This window comes from Genypterus blacodes, unplaced genomic scaffold (genome assembly GCF_046128005.1).
Source record: "Genypterus blacodes isolate CSIRO-AG114 ecotype Tasmania unplaced genomic scaffold, CSIRO-AGI_Gbla_v1 ptg000141l_1, whole genome shotgun sequence".
NCBI classification, from domain to species: Eukaryota; Metazoa; Chordata; class Actinopteri; order Ophidiiformes; family Ophidiidae; genus Genypterus; species Genypterus blacodes.
This window is the reverse complement of record NW_027466943.1, coordinates 110,001-128,717: the sequence shown is the minus strand read 5'-3', so window position 1 is coordinate 128,717 and position 18,717 is coordinate 110,001. Positions and strand designations below refer to the sequence as shown.

The following is an 18,717-nucleotide window of genomic DNA, read 5'->3' as shown; positions in this document are numbered from 1 at the left end:
TTTGTTCCACTCACCAAGTTCAGAAGCCGAGTTGATGGAAGACAGAGGTTAACAGCCGGTGCAAAGGTCAAGTAGACGGTGAATTCCATGAGATTTAAACCTCACGTCAGGAGTTAAATGGGGAATATTTGCTGTCCTCCCTCCTGCCCTTTCGTTGTGGAGCACAACAAATTTGAGCGTTTGCTTTGGAAACTGTATGAGATTAGAGTAAGTGAATGGGAACTAAATAGAAATGATCTTACTATAATTACCTCTCCAATGAATGGGAATGTAAAAATCAGCCTTTCACACTCCTCTGCTATAGTTTGTTTACATTTTCTCTCTCTCAGTAATCTGCTAATATCTGCAGCTGCATTGCTCTCTGCTGTAGTGCTTTTCTGTAGCGGGCAGCCGAGTGCTCCGCCCAGCCTCTGGAATCCCAGACAGCGTGGACGACCAAGTGAAATTCCCACGAGTGGCAGGTTTTTATTCACACACACCTGGTCCTGCAGTGTGACCCCACAGACACTCAGTAAGTCCACGTGCTGCATCACCAGCATTGGAGTTCAGTCCTCAGCAGCACAAATGGAATCAGCAAAGCAAAACATAAAACATATTGAGAATGTTTTATTATCAACTATGTTACACAGCTCCATCCCTAGCAGCGCCGCTCACACTGAGGGCACCTGTGGTTATGCCATTTCCTACATTTCTACAGAATAAAACTGAAAACAAAAAGCAATATATACATTCAAAAGAAACTCTGTCAAGGACTTAAAAAAAATTAATTTAGTAAAATATTTATGTATAGGTTCATATATATAAAAAAACAAATGTACAGTAAAAATGGTGACATTTCATGTCAAACAACTATATCAAAACATTTCTATTCCAAAAGGTTTTAGTGCAAAACATTTGAAATATAAAAATACTGCGTTGTCATTTGACTTCAGACGGGTTAGAGGTGTGTGTCCGCGATGGGGATCCGTCTCAGCTCAACAATTTGGGAGTTGGATACACTTCCTCCGTCTTGACTCCCATGGATGGATTCAGTATCACTCATAGTAAGGCCAGTCCCTGAAACACACACACACACACACACACACACACACACACACATTTCTAGTATTAATGTAATAATTCAAATGTTTATGCGTCACATTTCTTTCTTGGAATTCACCATATGACAGAAACAACATATTTCACGCAATTCAATGAGTACAACGAATCTACACAGCCGATCATGTGCAGCCATGATTATCAGTCACACTTGCCCTGTTAGTGCTAACACGCTTTCAAAAAGAGGAATCTATTTCATAATCCTGCTCTTATCACCTGACGCAGCTACAGTAAGTGATCAGTTATGGTGAAGTAAGAAGACCAGATGAGAATAGATTAGAGGAAGCGTTATATAGGGTGATAAAAAAAAATGTATATACTACAAAAAACAAAACAAAACCAGATCTGGGTATATCTGCTTGAGAAACAATTAAGTACAAACAACTAATCTGTTCTGCATGGGATAATATGGGGATATTGTTGGTAATTGATTGACAAGTCGATCAACTCTGGATCAAAGTGGAGATTCTGTATCAGTACAGTCGTAAAGTCTGGCCCTGCAACCACATGCAGCAAACAGAACCCATGTCTCTCCCAGGCTGAATCTTCCCTTTGACCTTCAGAGCGAGGCAGGCGACCGCACAAATCTTCTGAAGCAGCACTTCACTCTGTCAGGTATGTCAAAGCTCTGACTGACGGTGCTGAGCAAAAAGTAAAGGCTGAGGATTTACAGCCAGTTAATGATCATCCTTCTGCTGTGTGGTGTACAGTGTGTGTGTGTGTGTGTGTGTGTGTGTGTGTGTTAATGGTTCATTACTAAATGACGCATGAGACCCTCATTACAGGGCGAAGCACTGACCCTGTCATGTAGTGGCGTATTACGTAATTTTGATCAGTGAATTATATACGCTGCTCACTGAGCGTGTGGGTGAGTGGGTCCAGATCAAACAACTTTAGATAGTCAATGTGACATATGTGGAGGAAGAGAAGGTCAGAGGTCACAAGTGGAAGGTGTGAAGATGTGTGTGCTTCAGAAAATTGTTCCTCTGATCAGGGTCAGTGTGTTTTGCTGTAAGAACACGCACAGGATCCATAAAACAAAGTGGAGAAGAATCAAAGTTGTGCATTTAATTTATATCTTTGACTTTTTACACAGGAAAGAATCTAATGTTTTGTGAGGGCCATGCCAGGGAAATGTGAAGAGCCAACTGCTTTGACTTGATTAAAACTGGCATCCTTACCTATGGGCTGTACTGAACAATATGACTGATTACTTTAAAGTGCTGCGTTTGCACCAGTAAATTCCTCGGCTTATTTACATCAGCCAGCAGCCATTTAAGTTTGGGCGACCGGCTAACTGAGGACAGCAAGAAGAGGAAGAGGAAGAGGTTGCAACTAGAACTGTTTATTGTTTATGGGAATACAAAGAGATGTCACACTCACTCACTCACTCACTCACTCACTCACTCACCCACTCACCCACACACTCACTCACTCACTCACTCACTCACTCACTCACTCACTCACTCACACTCTGTTAGTCTGATTCACCGTGTCGCCACACACTAAGGGGTAAGATTTTATCTTCAACCAAGTTTTGATCTCACTGTAACTGTATCCTCTTAATCTTAATCTCTAACTTAATCCACCTTCATTAACACCACTAAATCTCTCACATTCACACCTGCCAGGAAGTTTTTTTAAATTGGCCATCTCCTTGTTTTTCGTGAACAGGTCTCCAGTGGCATTTCCCTGAGGCCTGTCTGCTTTGCAGGAGTCGATACATGACGCCTGCACAGTAAAGCTTCAATGTAGAGCTGACCCTTAAGGATGGAGCCCAAAAATTACATCTTTCTTTCCCAGACTATATCAAACCTGAGGCCTCTAAGTTTTTTCGACTTCTTAAAGTCCTTGAAAGTATACGATGAAAGAACTGGATGGTGAACATAATGCACAGTGGAGCACCTTTGATATACTATATATACTGTAACTCCTTTAATACCGGAATTATCAGAGTAAACTTTGAACTCTTGTAAATGACTGTAATTACCTGATGCAGTAAAAAAGGTAACTTCACAGATGATTCATGCCCTAATCTTAATCATGATCACATTAAGATTTACTGCTGCTGTAACTCCTCATGATTAAACAGGCGACACATCTTTACTTGTCAGCTGCTGAGGGATTCAATCAGCATGCTGCAACTGTCCTGCAAAACAGCCAAATGGACTAAAAAAAGCAGATGCAAGATCCTGAAGTGGAGCCTCAAATCATCAATAAATTCATGAATGAGTCGTTTCGGCATTTAGTCTTTACTGAATTATTTCTTATCGCAGCATGAATTTGTATAAAAATGAAGATGGGTCTCCTCATCCTCAGTGTGGAGGATGTGTTCATGGCCCCTGTAAACCATCTCAGGGCATTGTGCTTGAGCTTTAGACTTAATGAGGGGTTTTGATGGATTCTTTATAACTTGTTCAGCTGATGAGGATTTTAATCACCTTGGTTATTTGTAAGGTGCAGTGAAACCGACTGGTCTTCCTGGTCATGACTCACATTAACAGCTCAGAGTGAACTGTTGTTCCTCTTGGCTGCGGTCCAGCTGAGCCTGATTCTTATTCAGACAAAGTCAAGCCAAAGGGAGTCTGTGTGTGTGTGTGTGTGTGTGTGTGTGTGTGTGTGTGTGATGTATCAGTCAACAGTTTGGCTCTCATCTCATTAAACATTGATGTGATAGAGGAAGAATAGTTTCCATGGCAGCAGAGAGATTTAAGAGCTAGGGAGGAATGACTAAGCAGGCCGATGCTTATGGATGTACACTATGGAATAATCAAATTCAGGTTACTATCCCTCCTGTGTTGCTCTAAATATTGAGTATTTTCATGCAGATGTTGACTTTTAAGCTCATTGGAGGCAAATGTCTATTTATAATGTCATATAAAATATGCAAATGCTGTAACCTTGCACTTTAACTTTCTTGCACTATTATTGTTCACTCTTCTAAATTTTTAATGGTATTTTGTTGTTTCTCTACTTTGTGCTCAAACAATAAAGATTCATCTGTTTATCAATCTGAACTGTAGTCACCTGTGTGTGTAAATGATTACATGTGTGCGTTCATGAGCTTCTTACCTGTTTTTAAGGCAAATATAAGGTCGTCAAATTCCTGTGACTCCTCGTCTCCGGTGACCAGGTTGGTGTTGATGAAGCCTCCCTCGGGGCTGTACGTCCCCATCACAGGACTGGGCTTATACACACTGCTGGGCTGACTGCTGGGCCGCAGAGACGCTCGCTCCCAGTCCGCTGACACCTGACACACACACACACACACACACACACACACACACACACACACACACACACACACACACACAGTTAGGGTCAGGCAGAGGGCACGTTTGTCAAAGCACCCCAAAAAGGTTAAGGCAAACCAATGGGGTCACGGTGGGTTCACAGGGTGAGAGAGGGGTCACAGGGTTTTGGGTTTCATACTAAATCAGCCTGATATCATGGAGGCCAAAGCGGCAAGTGCAGCACTCCTTTAATCACAATCCTAGAAGTGTCGATTCTGGAAAAAAAGGCTGGGAGAAAAAGGAGAAGAAAAGGTTTTTTTTTTTTAACTGAGGTGGTTCGAAACTGGGTTGAGTCGCATATGAGGCTGTGAAAGAGGAATAGTGCTTCTAACAAATGACTGCTGGGGGTTGTCTTCATACCAAAGCAAATGCCTGAATATGTGTGTATTCCTCTTTCTATCGTGTTTTTCCCAGAAGGACCCGTGCGATCCATTATCCTCTCCTGTTTTCCAGGATGTTCATTTATTAGAAATGCTTCATCCGCCTGATATCTGAACATGTACGTGCATAAATACAAGTGCGTGTGTGTGCGTGTGTGTGCGTCTGTGTGTGTGTGTGTGTGTTCAACCAGTTTACATGGCAGTTACGAGTACAAAATGTCCCAGTGAGGTAAATTAATCCCCAGCAGGCACCTCAGATCTGTCGTATCTACTTAGCGTAAAGCCGGGGGGGCGACAGGAGAGGCAAACTTTTCAATATTATAGATTCCTATCCCATGTTTTAATTTGGGGCCAATTTCATTTTAATCTCTTGACCAATCCACTCTGCAAATCATCAATCACATAACACTCACGTTGTTCTTCTTAGCGGCCTTCTGTCTGCGCCGCCTTGGTCGCTCACTCACTCCCTTATTTTCTAACTGGCTTGTAGCCAAATCTCAGAAAGTGAGGAGTGTGCTCTCATGAATTAAACAAGATTACCGGATTCCATCGTTTGGAGAGAGAGAGAGAGAGCGAGAGAGAGAGAGAAAGAGAAAGAGAGAGAGAGAGAGAGAAAGGTGGAGGGGGTTGAGCCCAGGAGTAACAAAGTTAATCCTGCCCCCCTTTTTCTCTCTCTCTCTTTCCATCTCTCTATCCATCCATCCTCTCCTCCTCAACAGCTTGGCCCTTATACGGTATTCTCCTGGGGCCACGTTGCTGAGGAGACGAGTCAGTGCAGAAGTAGCGTGTGTGTGTGTGTGTGTGTGAATAATGTTTTTAGTGCGCGCTTTCATGAGCGTATCTAACCCCGAGCCTGAGGAGAAAGGTCACGAGGGGAGCTTACATGGGCGTTAGTGGGAGTGGTGGACGCTGGCCGTTTCCTCACGCAGAATTTTACACATAAGTTACATAATGAGAATCAGTGCAGAGCAAACATGAATGTTCCCTGTGGAGACGTGCTCAGCTGATGTGAGAAATGTGTGAAGAGGGCCAGGAATGGGCAAACAGAGCCCTGGGAATGAGGGCATGGGAGAAAGAGGAGAGGGAGAGAGAGTGAGAGAGAAGGGGAGCAGGGTGACGGAAGAGAGATGTTGTATCATCTGTGTTTGCTTGTACCTCCTCCATGGCGCTGATGAGGTTCTGGGTTGATTTGCTGATGTCGCCCCCCACCGTGATGGTTCCTCCGCCGGGGAAGGTGGAGTCGGGCCTGTCGTGGCCGTTCATCTCCACAGTGTAGCTGGCTTTGGCCGGCCAACACAGCTGGTTGTGCATGATGAAGTAAACAGCAAACACATACAAGCCCTGCAGGAGAACACAAGGAAAGAGTCAACACACGCAGAAATGACTTCCAGTTGTTTTCATCCTTTCCTGGTTGTTTACAATTCTGGTGAAATGAAGTTGTGTTTGTGTCAGATGTATGCACAGCAATGTAACCATGCAAAGGTCTCACATAGTTATAAGTTTTGTCAGCAGACTGGAACAAACTTTACTCAGAACAAGCAAGTCTTTCACAAACAAAAGAACTGGAATTAGCTGCATTCAACGCTCATTACATCGTCTTTGAGCTACAGCATGACATCATTGGCACTCTGTTTCCTCCGCTTCCTCGTCATTGGTCAAATGGCGGCGGGATGTGAATTACCCCACGACGCCAGGGCGCCAAATACCACGGGGGCGCCCCGTATTTCACAACACCCATCACTGGGCAATGACGGCGACCACAGACAGAAGAGATGCAGTGCACGCGGGTGTGAATGTGTGTGTCTGTGTATGGCACAGGACACACCTGCGCTCGCCTTGGTTTGAAATGGGTAATAATTCAACAGAGATAGTGAAAGACAGTAAAATAGATAAAACAATAACAGACCAAAAGTCACTTCTCTTGTCTGGTGGAGTAAAGTGCAGGCAATCATCGTTAACCTCGTACATACTTGAAAATAAACAGCATGGATGGTTACGATGGACATTATCAGAACATCAGCATGTGCAAAGTGTGTGTTTATAGGTGGACTGTAAAAAAAAAGAGAGAACATCCAGCAAACAGAGACACACGTCACAGGTCATCAGCTGAGAACTGTGTGTCTATACAGCACGTGGATATCTATCTGTGTGTGTGTGTGTGTGTGTGTGTGTGTGTGTATGTGTGTGTGTGTGTGTGTGTGTGTGAGGACCGGTAAGAACATTTTCCCAAAGTAAAAACCTGTATATTTAAAAGTGCATCGGCAAAAGCGGTCATTGAACATTTATGTGACTTAAAGGCTCAATTTGGTGTCAGTGAAAGTGTTCAGCCAAACAAGCATCCAGGTGTGTGTGTGCATGTCGGGGTGTGTATGTGGCTCCATCTCAGCAGAGCTGTGAGTGATTAGCACAGCTTTACTACCTTAGGCCTGTTATATAAGTGTTCCCTGGGCGGTGATCACTCTATAGAAACAGAGGAAGGATGGGATTGGAGAAGAAGAAGATAGCTGGAGGTAGGCCCAAAGAGTTAGAATGTGTGAGAGAGAGCGAGAGAGAGAGAGAGAGAGAGAGAGAGAGAGAGAGAGAGCGAGAGAGAGCGAGAGAGAGAGAGAGAGAGAAAGCGAGAGAGAGAGAGAAAGAGGTAGAGATAGAGAGAAAGAAAGAGAAAGAGAGCAAAGTGTACTAGCAGATCAAAAATAAAAAACTAGATTACATCTCTGAGCTCATAAAACCAAGCGCTCCTTTTCTCCATCAGCATCATGAATCAATATCACCCCAACATGCTTCCCATCCCTGCTAGTGTGTGTCTCTGTAAGAGAGAGAGAGTGTGTGTGTGTGTGTGTGTGTGTGTGTACATGCGTGGGCCATGGTCTTCTTCACTTTCATGATACACACATTTACTGTGGACTATTTATAGTCTGTGTGCAGAGGTTCAGCAGGGAAGCGGGGGTGGAATTGGACTGTAATGGGACGTGGTGCTGTTTGGCTGCTGTTGATTTTCCTGAGTGTGACGCTACAACCAGGCAGAGGGAGGAAGATGATGATGATGATGAAGCAGAGGTGCTGTTGTGATTTCATTATTGTCTTGTAATTCGGCCTGATGTGGCACAGATGTGGCTACGACGACCCAACAACCAAACACAAAAAGGGAGGACCAGGGCCAGAGGGGGATAGGGTCATATTTCTCATTATGGATGTGAGCAGTTTCACAGTTTTGTTTGATCACACAAACACACAGTGATACGGAGCAAAGGTCTCTTCCTACAAACACAAGCTTCAATAAGCAAACACTGATCTCTGCTTTGTGCCATAAACTCAGTTCAAACAGCTGTAACATCTGCTGCTGTGTAATGATCTTCAGTAATCAGCTGTGAGGAGTGAGTGAGTGAGTGTGTGTGTGTGTGTGTGTGTGTGTGTGTGTGTGTGTGTGTGTGTGTGTGTCATACAACCACATCAACAGCAACACCAAGACAATCATGGAAAATCCAACTCACGGAAAACTTGTGGTGTGAAAAACAGCAGCAACCGCAGAAATGAAACAACCTCAACCTCAGCAATGGAACTAAATGGAAAATCGGCGCATAAAAGAGCAAATTGTGGTTATAGTAGCGCCACCATCAGGTCGATTGACGCTTGGTGACCGTAAAGGCTTTGAATATCTACTTAGGCGCACACAGACATGGCCTGGATGGATGTGGAAAAATGTTGCATGGTTCAAAAAGTTACAGACCAAAATGTAAGGTGGTTATTAGGGCGCCACCAATAGGCCGACTGGTGGAACTATTGTATGACGTTGGCAGAAACAGGCAGCAGACAGCCACACCTGTCTCTTGTTCTTTCAGTATGTTTGTTTGCATTACACATCTAAAGGAGGTCACACGATTACACAAAATGTCCGCCTTCTTGCTGCAATCATTTCTCCCTCTCCAAGCTGAAAGAGTTAAGCTAGACTTCACTCTATGCGTCTTGCACACGCATCCACAACAAACGACGCATTAAAGGATTAAATTGTTGCCTGCAACATGGCAACAGCATCCCCATCAACACAGTCTCTCCTTCCTTCCTTTGTGAAAACTAGGTCAGATCAGTTTGTTTACAGCTAAGCAACGTCCCTGGATACAGTTTGCCTCTGTGCGTCTCTACCTGTCTCCTCCATTCACACAGACCCTTCATTATGTGGAGAACAAACCCTGGGGGGCTCCAGTTTGAGTCTTTCAGGCTTCAAGTTTGTGCCTTCATTGTTGATCCGGATTCTATCCAGAGTTTGGCCCATTCACAGCAGTTCCGAGTGGAAATCAATCGTTATGCTTTCTCAGAAAATACTGAGTTCGAAAAGTTGGACGCTTGTGGTCATGTTGTTGTCAAACTCTCACGGTCAAGGCCTGATTTGATGCAATGGGAGCCAGTCCAGTCCATTTAGCTGGACTCAGGCTTTTATGCTGCACTTCTCTACTCAGAGCCAGTCGATATGTGCGTTTTAATTATGTGTGTGCATGCAAGAGGGTATGTGTGAATATGTAGATGTGTGTGATGCAGGAGATATGGAGCGCAAAGGAAAGAGAGGCACAGATAACTAACCCAAAGACACATATGGGACACTACAAAAACAGCCAAAGGACTTAAAAGTCAAGTGATTAAGGTTGTTGATTGCTGTGTTGGTTGTACAATCACTCGGCTGAAGAAAAACAGAATCATGAAACAAATCAATCCCCTCGTGTAACCAATCACCTTACAGAGCTGTTTCATTGGTTGACTGAAGAAACTGACTACATGATGTCACTGAGTGGGACAAACTGGTCTGATAAAGAAGCGCTAAGTGCGACATCGTCTGTTGGCATTGACATCACTTCTCCTCATTAGTTGCTATACCAATAGGAGGAGTTTACTTTGGGGTGCGACTGTCGTCTTTGGCATGTAGATGCCACATATCACCATGGGTTACCACAGACCCTTATGACACACTTGACGGGCAGATGACGTCTGTGAGCCGATGACAGAAGATAGCAAATACATTTACAGATGAGCCTACAAAGGACCAAGCTTATTGTGCTAAATAGAGCCAGAGAGAGAGGAGGGGACACACACACATTCATCTCTGAAGCAGCATTAAGCTGCTACCTGACAGCTTAACATCTGTTAAGATTTCCTCCATCAATTCTGTCAGATTGTTCCGCAGCTGCTTTAGTTAAGTTAACTTCTCTTCATGTAAATAAAGAAATATAATAAATTCTACACTCACGAAAACAAATGTTCAAGTTAATACTGAAGCCTGATATTGTTGAGTCGCCATCATCTGTCACTCTGAGACCAGACAGCAGTGAAACTGTCTGGAGGCTTCCAGCTGTGAGGAGATATTTGGTGATAAAGTGATATTGTGTCTCATTAGTGTCCTCCTCTTATCTTCTATGACACACAAAGCACAAAACACAAGCAGAGCGCTGGCTGAAAGAAAGTACAGATAGAGTGATAACCCTGCCCCTCTCTCTCTCTCTCTCTCTCTCTCTCTCTCTCTCTCTCTCTCTCTCCATTTCTGGGGCACTCTAGTTGCTCAGCCCGGCCAAGACATCAAAGCTGGGCTTCAAAGTGGGCTGAAGTAGCCTTCATCACTCCCTCACCCTCTTCATCAACAAACAGGTGCACAGACTTGCTTGCACATACTTCACAGACCAGAAGCCGACAACATCAGTATTATTTATAGTAGCAACCAGACAGAGCTTAACATGACATGTAAGCACAACAAGAAACGAACACAGACAGACGTCGCTGATAAATACATTCAATTAGAGTACACTGAATGAAAAGTAAATTAAAGTTACAGTTTGCAACTTTTTGAAAACACTTGCTGAATTTTTTGCTTAAGGTTTGAGTGCAAAAAATACCACCAGCTACCACTAGGGGAGTCTAGTAAATGTGGATCAGGTAGACAATGGAATTTCCTCCGTGAAAGCACAAACTCCACTCTGACGTCCTCATAAAGATTGCTGCTTTAATACATAAGTGATGATGAACTCACCAGGAGGCAGTTGAAGATGACGTATAAGATGAGCATCCACAGGCTCCGGTAGCCCATATGGAGCCCCGCCCACAGCCAGACCAGAGAGATGAGCAGGAACAGGTAGAGCACCATGGGCACCTCTGGAAGACAAACACAACAAAGTCTATCATGCATCAACCTTGGATAAGGCCCAATTTAAAAACTAATAAAGGATAAATGGATTTTCTGGGTGTGTCCCTGTTTTAACTTTAAACCAAGACAGAAGTAAAAAGCCCTTTCTGCCCCAAAATAAGTTTAAAGAGTCCCATTGTGGCCCCTGAACCCACAACATGTGCTGAAGACCATGTGGACTGAAGCAGTGCACTGATTGGGGCCTAAATAAGGAGGCATTACAACACACACACACACACACACACACACACACTCACACACACACACACACACACACACACACACACACACACACACACACACACACACACACACACACACACACACCTTGTATGCCCGTAAGCGAGCACTCATGTAAGTCTGCATTTAGAGTGATAATCCCACTCAGGCCCACATATATTCAGCACTTGTGGCGGCCCTAATGTAGCCGTGTGCATGAAAAGCAATGACACGTCTTTAACAGCGTCTATGCACAAACATTTTGTTGTGAGAAACTGATATGCGACCCCGTTTGAGAACCGGCAGCTGTAATGTACACACACACAGCACGGACAAACACGCCATCCTTCCCATCAGTGTATGGCTGGTGTGTAAATATGGCTCGTCACCTAGAGACGGCACGTGCTGGGTTTACGTCTTAAGAAAGTCACGGCTGTTGTTATTATTTTGAAGGCACCCTTTTTGAAGGCACTTTTGAAGGTACATGTAAGGTGACACACACACACACACACACACACACACACACACACACACACACACACACACACACACACACACACACTCCGCCCTATAGACTGCATGAAGTGTTTCTGAGATAAGACCTGGACCACCAAGAGCTCTCTCTGCTCGTGCCCCTAAACCCAGACGTGTCACTGCGAACCCCACTTTCTCTCAGGGCTGAAACACTGCTGCCATGCTTTATATTCTTTATTTTCCTCATTAATAATTCACACTTTGAGTGCTTAAGGCGGAAACCTGCTGCTTCAAATCCAGACCACTGAGCCTCATCTGCAGAGGCTTAGCGAGGAAATGAATCAGGAGCAGACTGAGTCAATACCGTGCGATGGGGGGGTCTGAAAATAAAGCAGTTCATAATTACTAAGTAATAATGCTCATGGGAGCAGCTGTTTAGGACACATTGGTCTTGAATAAATCGGGCATCTACGTTCAATAGTTGGATTCAGATTCTGTGCCAAATGTTTCTGCCACTTTGAATGAAGCGTAATGAGGCCTCAATAGCTACTAATCACCAGGTTTTTGTGTTCCCACTTAAAAATGCTCTTAACTTAAGCACCTTAACTTGAACAGAATGACTGATTGATGAAGCGTGGAGTTCTTTAGGTGTGTTATGTTACTGAGGCTCTGCGTATGGAAGATTTGGCTGCTAAGGTGGCTGCCATTTGCTACTGCATCTTTCCATTAGTGTCACCTTGGTTGGTTGACAACACGACGTGATCACAACATCCAACACACACCCTACACACACACGCACACACTTCCTATATAACTAAACAGGCTCCTTAATACTATGCAATGAACGGTAATTCACGTCATACACAAATATTTCTAATGACCATGTGCAACAAAGTGGAATAAAGACTTTAAGTGGAATCAAATTCTACCCGAGAATGCTGTACGTGGGGATTTGATCCGTCCTGTTACGTGGACCAGCGAGTCCCCACAGAGAGTTAAGCAGCGCTGAGCTGCTAGTAGGTGATATGTAGGACAGGCTGTACAGTTCACTTCACAAGTAGGCTGGATACACAGGGCACGGGGCCCAGGTTTGCACTAGAAGACCTCACTTACAGGTGCCACTTCCACCACCCTGTCAGCCCCGCTCCCCTCCAGGCTTCGCCCATTAATAATCTCACACCGCTTTCCCTCCTTTCAGTCATGTTTCCTCCGGTTCATTTTCTTCTCTCTTTTGCCTCTAAATTTCCATTTCACTGTTATTTTCCTTGAAGTCTATTCAGCATCTCCCCCATTTTACCCTGCTTGTCAGTTATTCTATTTCCCCTGCCCCAGTATTCATTTTTCACACTGGGCTCTGAGCGTTTTCCCTGCTCCGGTCATTTTTCCTTGATTTTGTCGAATGTTTGCTTTGGGTCTCTAAATCTGTTTAATAAGCTCTTTCATCTGCTGCTTTTCTCCATCATCTCATACTTCCAGTCAGACCTCCCTCTGTCTCTCCCTCTTTCACACATCTGCCTGCTATTTCTCCTTCCCTGCTTTGATTTTTACTTTCCAGCCATGTAAGCACATTCCAGTCTGTGGACAGGATGGAGCTCCCACAGCACAAACAGGTTCTCAAAGCCCCATGGAAACAGCCTGACTGACTGGATGGACCACGTCATGCCACCACCATAAGCAGCAAAGCAAGCATAAACTTTTGATTTGTCACACAAATATGTGTGCTACATTTGTGTGCATGCAAGCGTTGTATGGGTGTGTATGCATTCTGAAATTCTTTGCATAAATATGGAAAAGAGTCTCAGCTCCTTGCAGGGCGCAAAGCAGGGCTGCGTGTAATGGTTATTTTTCTGTCATTGCAGAAACGAGAGGAAAACAAACACTTTAAGCCCCGAGATGGAGCGATTTGAAGTGTTTCTGCTCATTTTCCCCAGATGTATGGGACACCACTGTTGTCCATGGAGCACATTTGATCCGAGCGGCTTCCTGGTGTGACAAGACAAACTGAGAGGTCCAACCAAAACGAGCGGGCAGAAACTGAAGACGGTGCTGACATTACTGTAAGAGAGAGGTCAGCAGCTGTAATAACACCAGGGGCCTCGCAATGCACACACACACACACACACACACACACACACACACACACACACACACACACACACACGTAGCTGCCGTGTCTAGAAAAAACCAGGACCTTCGACACAGACACACATGGGACAGGAGGCCTAAGCACAAACTCCTATTGTGAGACAATAATCACACACACACACACACACACACACACACACACACACACACACACACACACACAACAAAACAAACACACAACTATAAAGCAGCAGGTTTGTATTGCTGTGAGTTAAGCATCACCTTTATATAAATATACAACTCTACCTTCAATCTGATTGAGCAGTAAAGGTGAAAAGTTATTACATCTGTGTGTGTGCAGTTATAAGTAGATTAAAATATAACTAATCAGCAGTTCACAAAGGAAGATAAGGTAACAACCCTCAATCACCTCACAGATAAACTACAACAACCCAATAAATATGAACTTTGACGGCACCAACTTTACATCTTTACTTTATGTGTCTCACTGCAGTATTGTCGTATTAAAACAAAACATAAATTCTCGAAAATTTCCATTTAAATCAATTGTTGTCTCTCACACACATTACAAATACATCGTCCTGCAACCAAACTCCACCTGTTTGCTTCCATTTGTTTATTTCTGCACTGCCGGCCGATCTGGTTTCAAAGTGCAAGAACAGGTCGAGCCATAAAAAATTAAAGATAGAACCATAACAGTCATTTATTCAACTCTGCTCTGTTGACAATCAAGTGTGCACTTACCCCTGTATCAAAAGAACATTGTGTCTTGCAAACACACCTTGTGGAGTCAGTTTGTGTGTGTTGGGCAGGGGGGGGGTTTAATGATGCACTTCTGAGGGAGCACTCTTGTTTTCAGTTGAAGTGAATATATTCGGGAAATGAAAGCACATCGTGTTTTGTTTTGTTTGAAAGACTCAAATTGGGCCTCAGCAAATTCCAAATGTTGCGTGTCTGCAGATACACACACACACACACACACACACACACACCGGCTCTCACGCTTGGTTTCACTGACGTCAGAGAGTACTGCTGTATCACGCACGGCCCTGTGAGTTTTATATGCAGGTCTCTCTCTCTCTCTCTCTCTCTCTCTCTCTCTCTCTCTCTCTCTCTCTCTCACACACACACAGTTCCCATATCTTATCAGTTGTTCACTGTAGTCAGGAATTTGAAAATGCTGACTATCAAGCTATTTGTTGCCATGATAACATCAGTTGTCTAATTCTGTACCAACGTCTCAGCTGGGTGGAGAAAACAAAGTCAATCAGAGGAACCTTCAGTCTGATCTCTGTAACCTCGAGCTCACGTGTGGGTGAGATTGCGTATTGCGAACACATCATGTCTGTACGGAAATGTATCCTGCCTTTGCTGCAGGTCTGAAATTAATCAGGAATGGTGTTTTATTTCTGCTTGCTGCCTTTAAATCAAGTGTGCCAACCTGCAGAGATGTCCTGGGAATGAGCACAGCCCTAATATGTGTTTAGAATAATAAACTACAGCAGGACTTTCCCTCCCATCTGTCTTATTCCACTCACACTCTGGACACGCTGAGGCAAAGTCGATACTTTGATGTACAACCCAATAACAAGTCGATGCCGCGCCAAAATAATGTTTGCCAACAGCAGAGAAAAATGAATGGAAACGAAATCGGGTTTAGTGTGTATGCATGTGTGTGTGTGTGTGTGTGTGTGTGTGTGTGTGTGTGTGTGTGTGAGTGTGTGTGTGTGTGTGTGTGTGTGTGTGTGTGTGTGTGAGTAGTCCATAGTGGCTTTGTGCAGTGTGGTTCACAGAAATCACTGTCGAATCAGCAAAATCAACCCGAACACACACAAGAAGGTTAAGCATTTTGATTCAATTTGGTAACCTGATGATGATCCTGAATACAGTTCCCAAACATTGAAGTTTTTGTCCATAAAAATGGACACAAAACTTCCAAAAGGCCTAATCAGCTGTCGAAACAACCAACACTGAAAAACAGGAAGTAAGTTCTAATCTGAAGGGAAGTATAGTGTGTGGCGTGTGTGTGTATAGGGTTCATTAAGAGAAAAGAGAAATGGAAGAAAAGAATAGAATTGGGAATAACCCTAACCCTTAAGTAAAATGTGAAACTGAAAAGAAATGCACAAACCTGATGGAAATCCTTAATGAGAAACTCTGCAGATGGATGAAACTGTTGTGTGTCTGCAATCAGTCTGCTACACAAACTGCAAGGTCACGAATCACACAACCAACAACAAAACAATCTCATCCAGCAAACACACAGTCACACAAAGACACAGATGAGAACATATACACCTATTCATAAAGGCACACAGACCTCAAGGGCACTCACACTGCTGCTTTGAATAGTGTGTGTGTGCTGTGCCAACACTCCCCCTGCCCCCTCTCCTGCCCAGGGTAAATAAAATGCTTTAGACGCCGCTGAGCCCTCTCCTTCTCCTCTCCTCCTCTCCTCCTCCTCTTCTCCTCCCCTCCAAACTCTTCTTCGGTCCTTTCATTACCCACACTCCCCTTCAGCCCAGCCCTGCAGAATCGCCTGCAGGTTCAGCCACCGTCTTGTGTCACCGTCTCATTCATAGACCAGCTGACACACACATACCTGCGGCCCTACAAAGCACCGTTTAGGCTTCCTGCACTCCCGCAGAGGACCACACACAGCGTGTGGCGGCAGAAACCGTGCCAGCCAGAGGACTGGCACTAATTCAGGCTTTGCTTTGTCATTGGAGGGCTTTTGGAGAGCTAAACCAGCTAAATCCTGCTGATTCCCACCAATGGCTGCAGATTAGAGCCATGACATGAAGGACACGGCGTGGGGGGCAGAGGCTGGGTTGGTGCAATCCTAAAGTGTTTTTCATACTGAATGTTGCTTTGATTTAGCTACAGAAGTAGATCATTTGATTAAAAAAGTTTGTGCACACACTCCCAATTACACGCTGTGACTATCACAGGGGTCGGTGGAGTGGACTTTGTAGTCGTAAAGTGTACAACAGACTTAATAAATGAAGGTAGAGCTTTGCTAGAAGTATGTATATTAAGCTCTTAAATGCTGCCAGAATATTTTGTACTTGGTTGCTGACAGACATTTTAATGAGAGTAACACTGTTCATTCCTTGTTACAGCAGGTTGTACTTGAATCTATTAGTTGCATGACATGCATGAAGGACAGCAAGAATACATGTAAGCAGTAAAAGTGTTTAAGAAGTTTTAAGAATTTAACCTTGAGGAGCAGGCCAGATCAAAATTCTAGTGCCTTGTTCAAGGGCACTGGCAGGAGTAATTAACGCACATGTTTTTGTTTTTATTCAATTGTGCGTAGATATTTGCGCCTCCCAAGGCCAATTTACACTTTCTGCGTAGCTGTGAAGATGAGTTAGGGTGAGCCTGACATAGATTTCATGACCGCGTACGTCAATGGCTGCCAGCTCAGGCCTTCATGGGGGACATCATTCAGTTTTTGTGACTGCACCGACCTCATGGATGCTCCCTGTGATCGCGTAAGAAGATCCATCACTTACTGTATATAACTTGTCTTTAAAAAAGCATGCAAAATGTGCGCAGGCTCCAAAGGAAGTCGTTGCCAGGCAGATGTTTGAAGGTAAGGAAAAAGCTGAAGTGAAAAAGTGCCGACGCAGCAGACACCAAAATGCACCAACATTCTCAGATTCATATCTGTGTAAAGGTGTGTGTGTGTGTGTGTGTGTGTGTGTGTGTGTGTGTATTGGCACCTGAGCTGTTGGTGCGTCCACGGTAAATGTCATCATAAGCTTTCCACTGCCCGGTGACCTGGTAAGCGTGGGTGAAGACAACCAACACGGCGACCAGACATATGAGGGGCACCAGCACGGCCGTGCACAGAGCGGCATAGATGTTTGGAATGAAACACCTGGAAGAGACAAACGGAGACATGAGGGGGAGGGTTTGTGCCTCTGTGGATGTAAACAGCAGGGTTAAGAGGGGAAATCACGCTAGACACAAGGATGTTAATAGTGAGGTCACAGTCAAGTCTCAGGTCCAGAAAAAAAGGAAGGTATCAAATACTTAAAAACTTTTATAAGCTTATACGTCCCTCCTTTAAAATCCTTTTCTTCAAGTTTCACAAACAGGCTCAGTGAGGTGAAACCTCTGACCCCGCGTGACTCACAGCACTCAACAGCAGCTTTTCACTTCGTAAATCTTCAAAACAACCAGGTCAGACCGGAGCTAGGGCGGGATAAGACCTCAGAGCAAAGACGCTTAAAAATGTGTTTTTCTATTTAAAATGTGAAAACAGGTTGAACAGAGGAAACATTATTCATTCATATAATAGAATGATGATGATATAATAGCAACCATATTTTGTTGAGTGGTTACGTGACTGGACTTAGGGTGTGTTTGGTTTTATGATCCTACACGAAAGCCAAGGGAGGAACTTGATATGCAATAAAATTCATCTGAAATGGGAAACTCGTTAATAATCAAACTAAATGATTAAACACATGGTATCGTTTCCTCTTTAAAGCCTATAATTATTTAAAACATACTACGAGATGCTATATTCTTTGTACTCCACTAATAGTGAGTAAAGTTCCACCATACTATTATAAAATAAAATAAAATAGAATAGAATAGAATAGAATAGAATAGAATAGAATAGAATAGAATAGAATAGAATAAAATAAAATAAAATAAAATAATATAAAAAAAAAAAAAAAAAAAATAGTGTTGAATTGCCTGTATAAAAATAATCAAGTTGTGGTGTAAATGAAATATTTCTGATACAATGAAACATTTCCTGGGTAATAGGAATCAAATCAAATCACTACAGGGCCAGGGTGTGTTCATGCAGATGCAGGTGAGAACTTTCCCAGCTTCTGTCCTGTCAGTTGTTTTGTCTCCTCATTAATGAAAAATATGTTTGTCTCCGGGAAAACCAACATGTTCAGATAAACCGCCTGACACACACTAACACTCATGTGACTCTGTGCTTTTCACAGGCCAAACT

General features: G+C 43.7%; 1 protein-coding gene across 1 annotated transcript in view; it reads right to left on the bottom strand.

Moving 5' to 3' along the window:
* Positions 1-662: 662 nt before the first annotated feature.
* adgrv1 (adhesion G protein-coupled receptor V1) overlaps positions 663-18,717 on the bottom strand; it is an 81,042-nt gene continuing 62,987 nt past the window's right edge. Inside the window, exons 90-94 of the mRNA XM_076165156.1 lie at positions 17,462-17,619; positions 10,782-10,903; positions 5,927-6,112; positions 4,171-4,348; positions 663-1,056 (exon numbers count right to left, since the gene is read on the bottom strand). Of these exons, the coding sequence (XP_076021271.1) occupies positions 938-1,056; positions 4,171-4,348; positions 5,927-6,112; positions 10,782-10,903; positions 17,462-17,619 (763 nt within the window). The 3' untranslated portion in view covers positions 663-937. The remainder of the gene's footprint in view (positions 1,057-4,170; positions 4,349-5,926; positions 6,113-10,781; positions 10,904-17,461; positions 17,620-18,717) is intronic.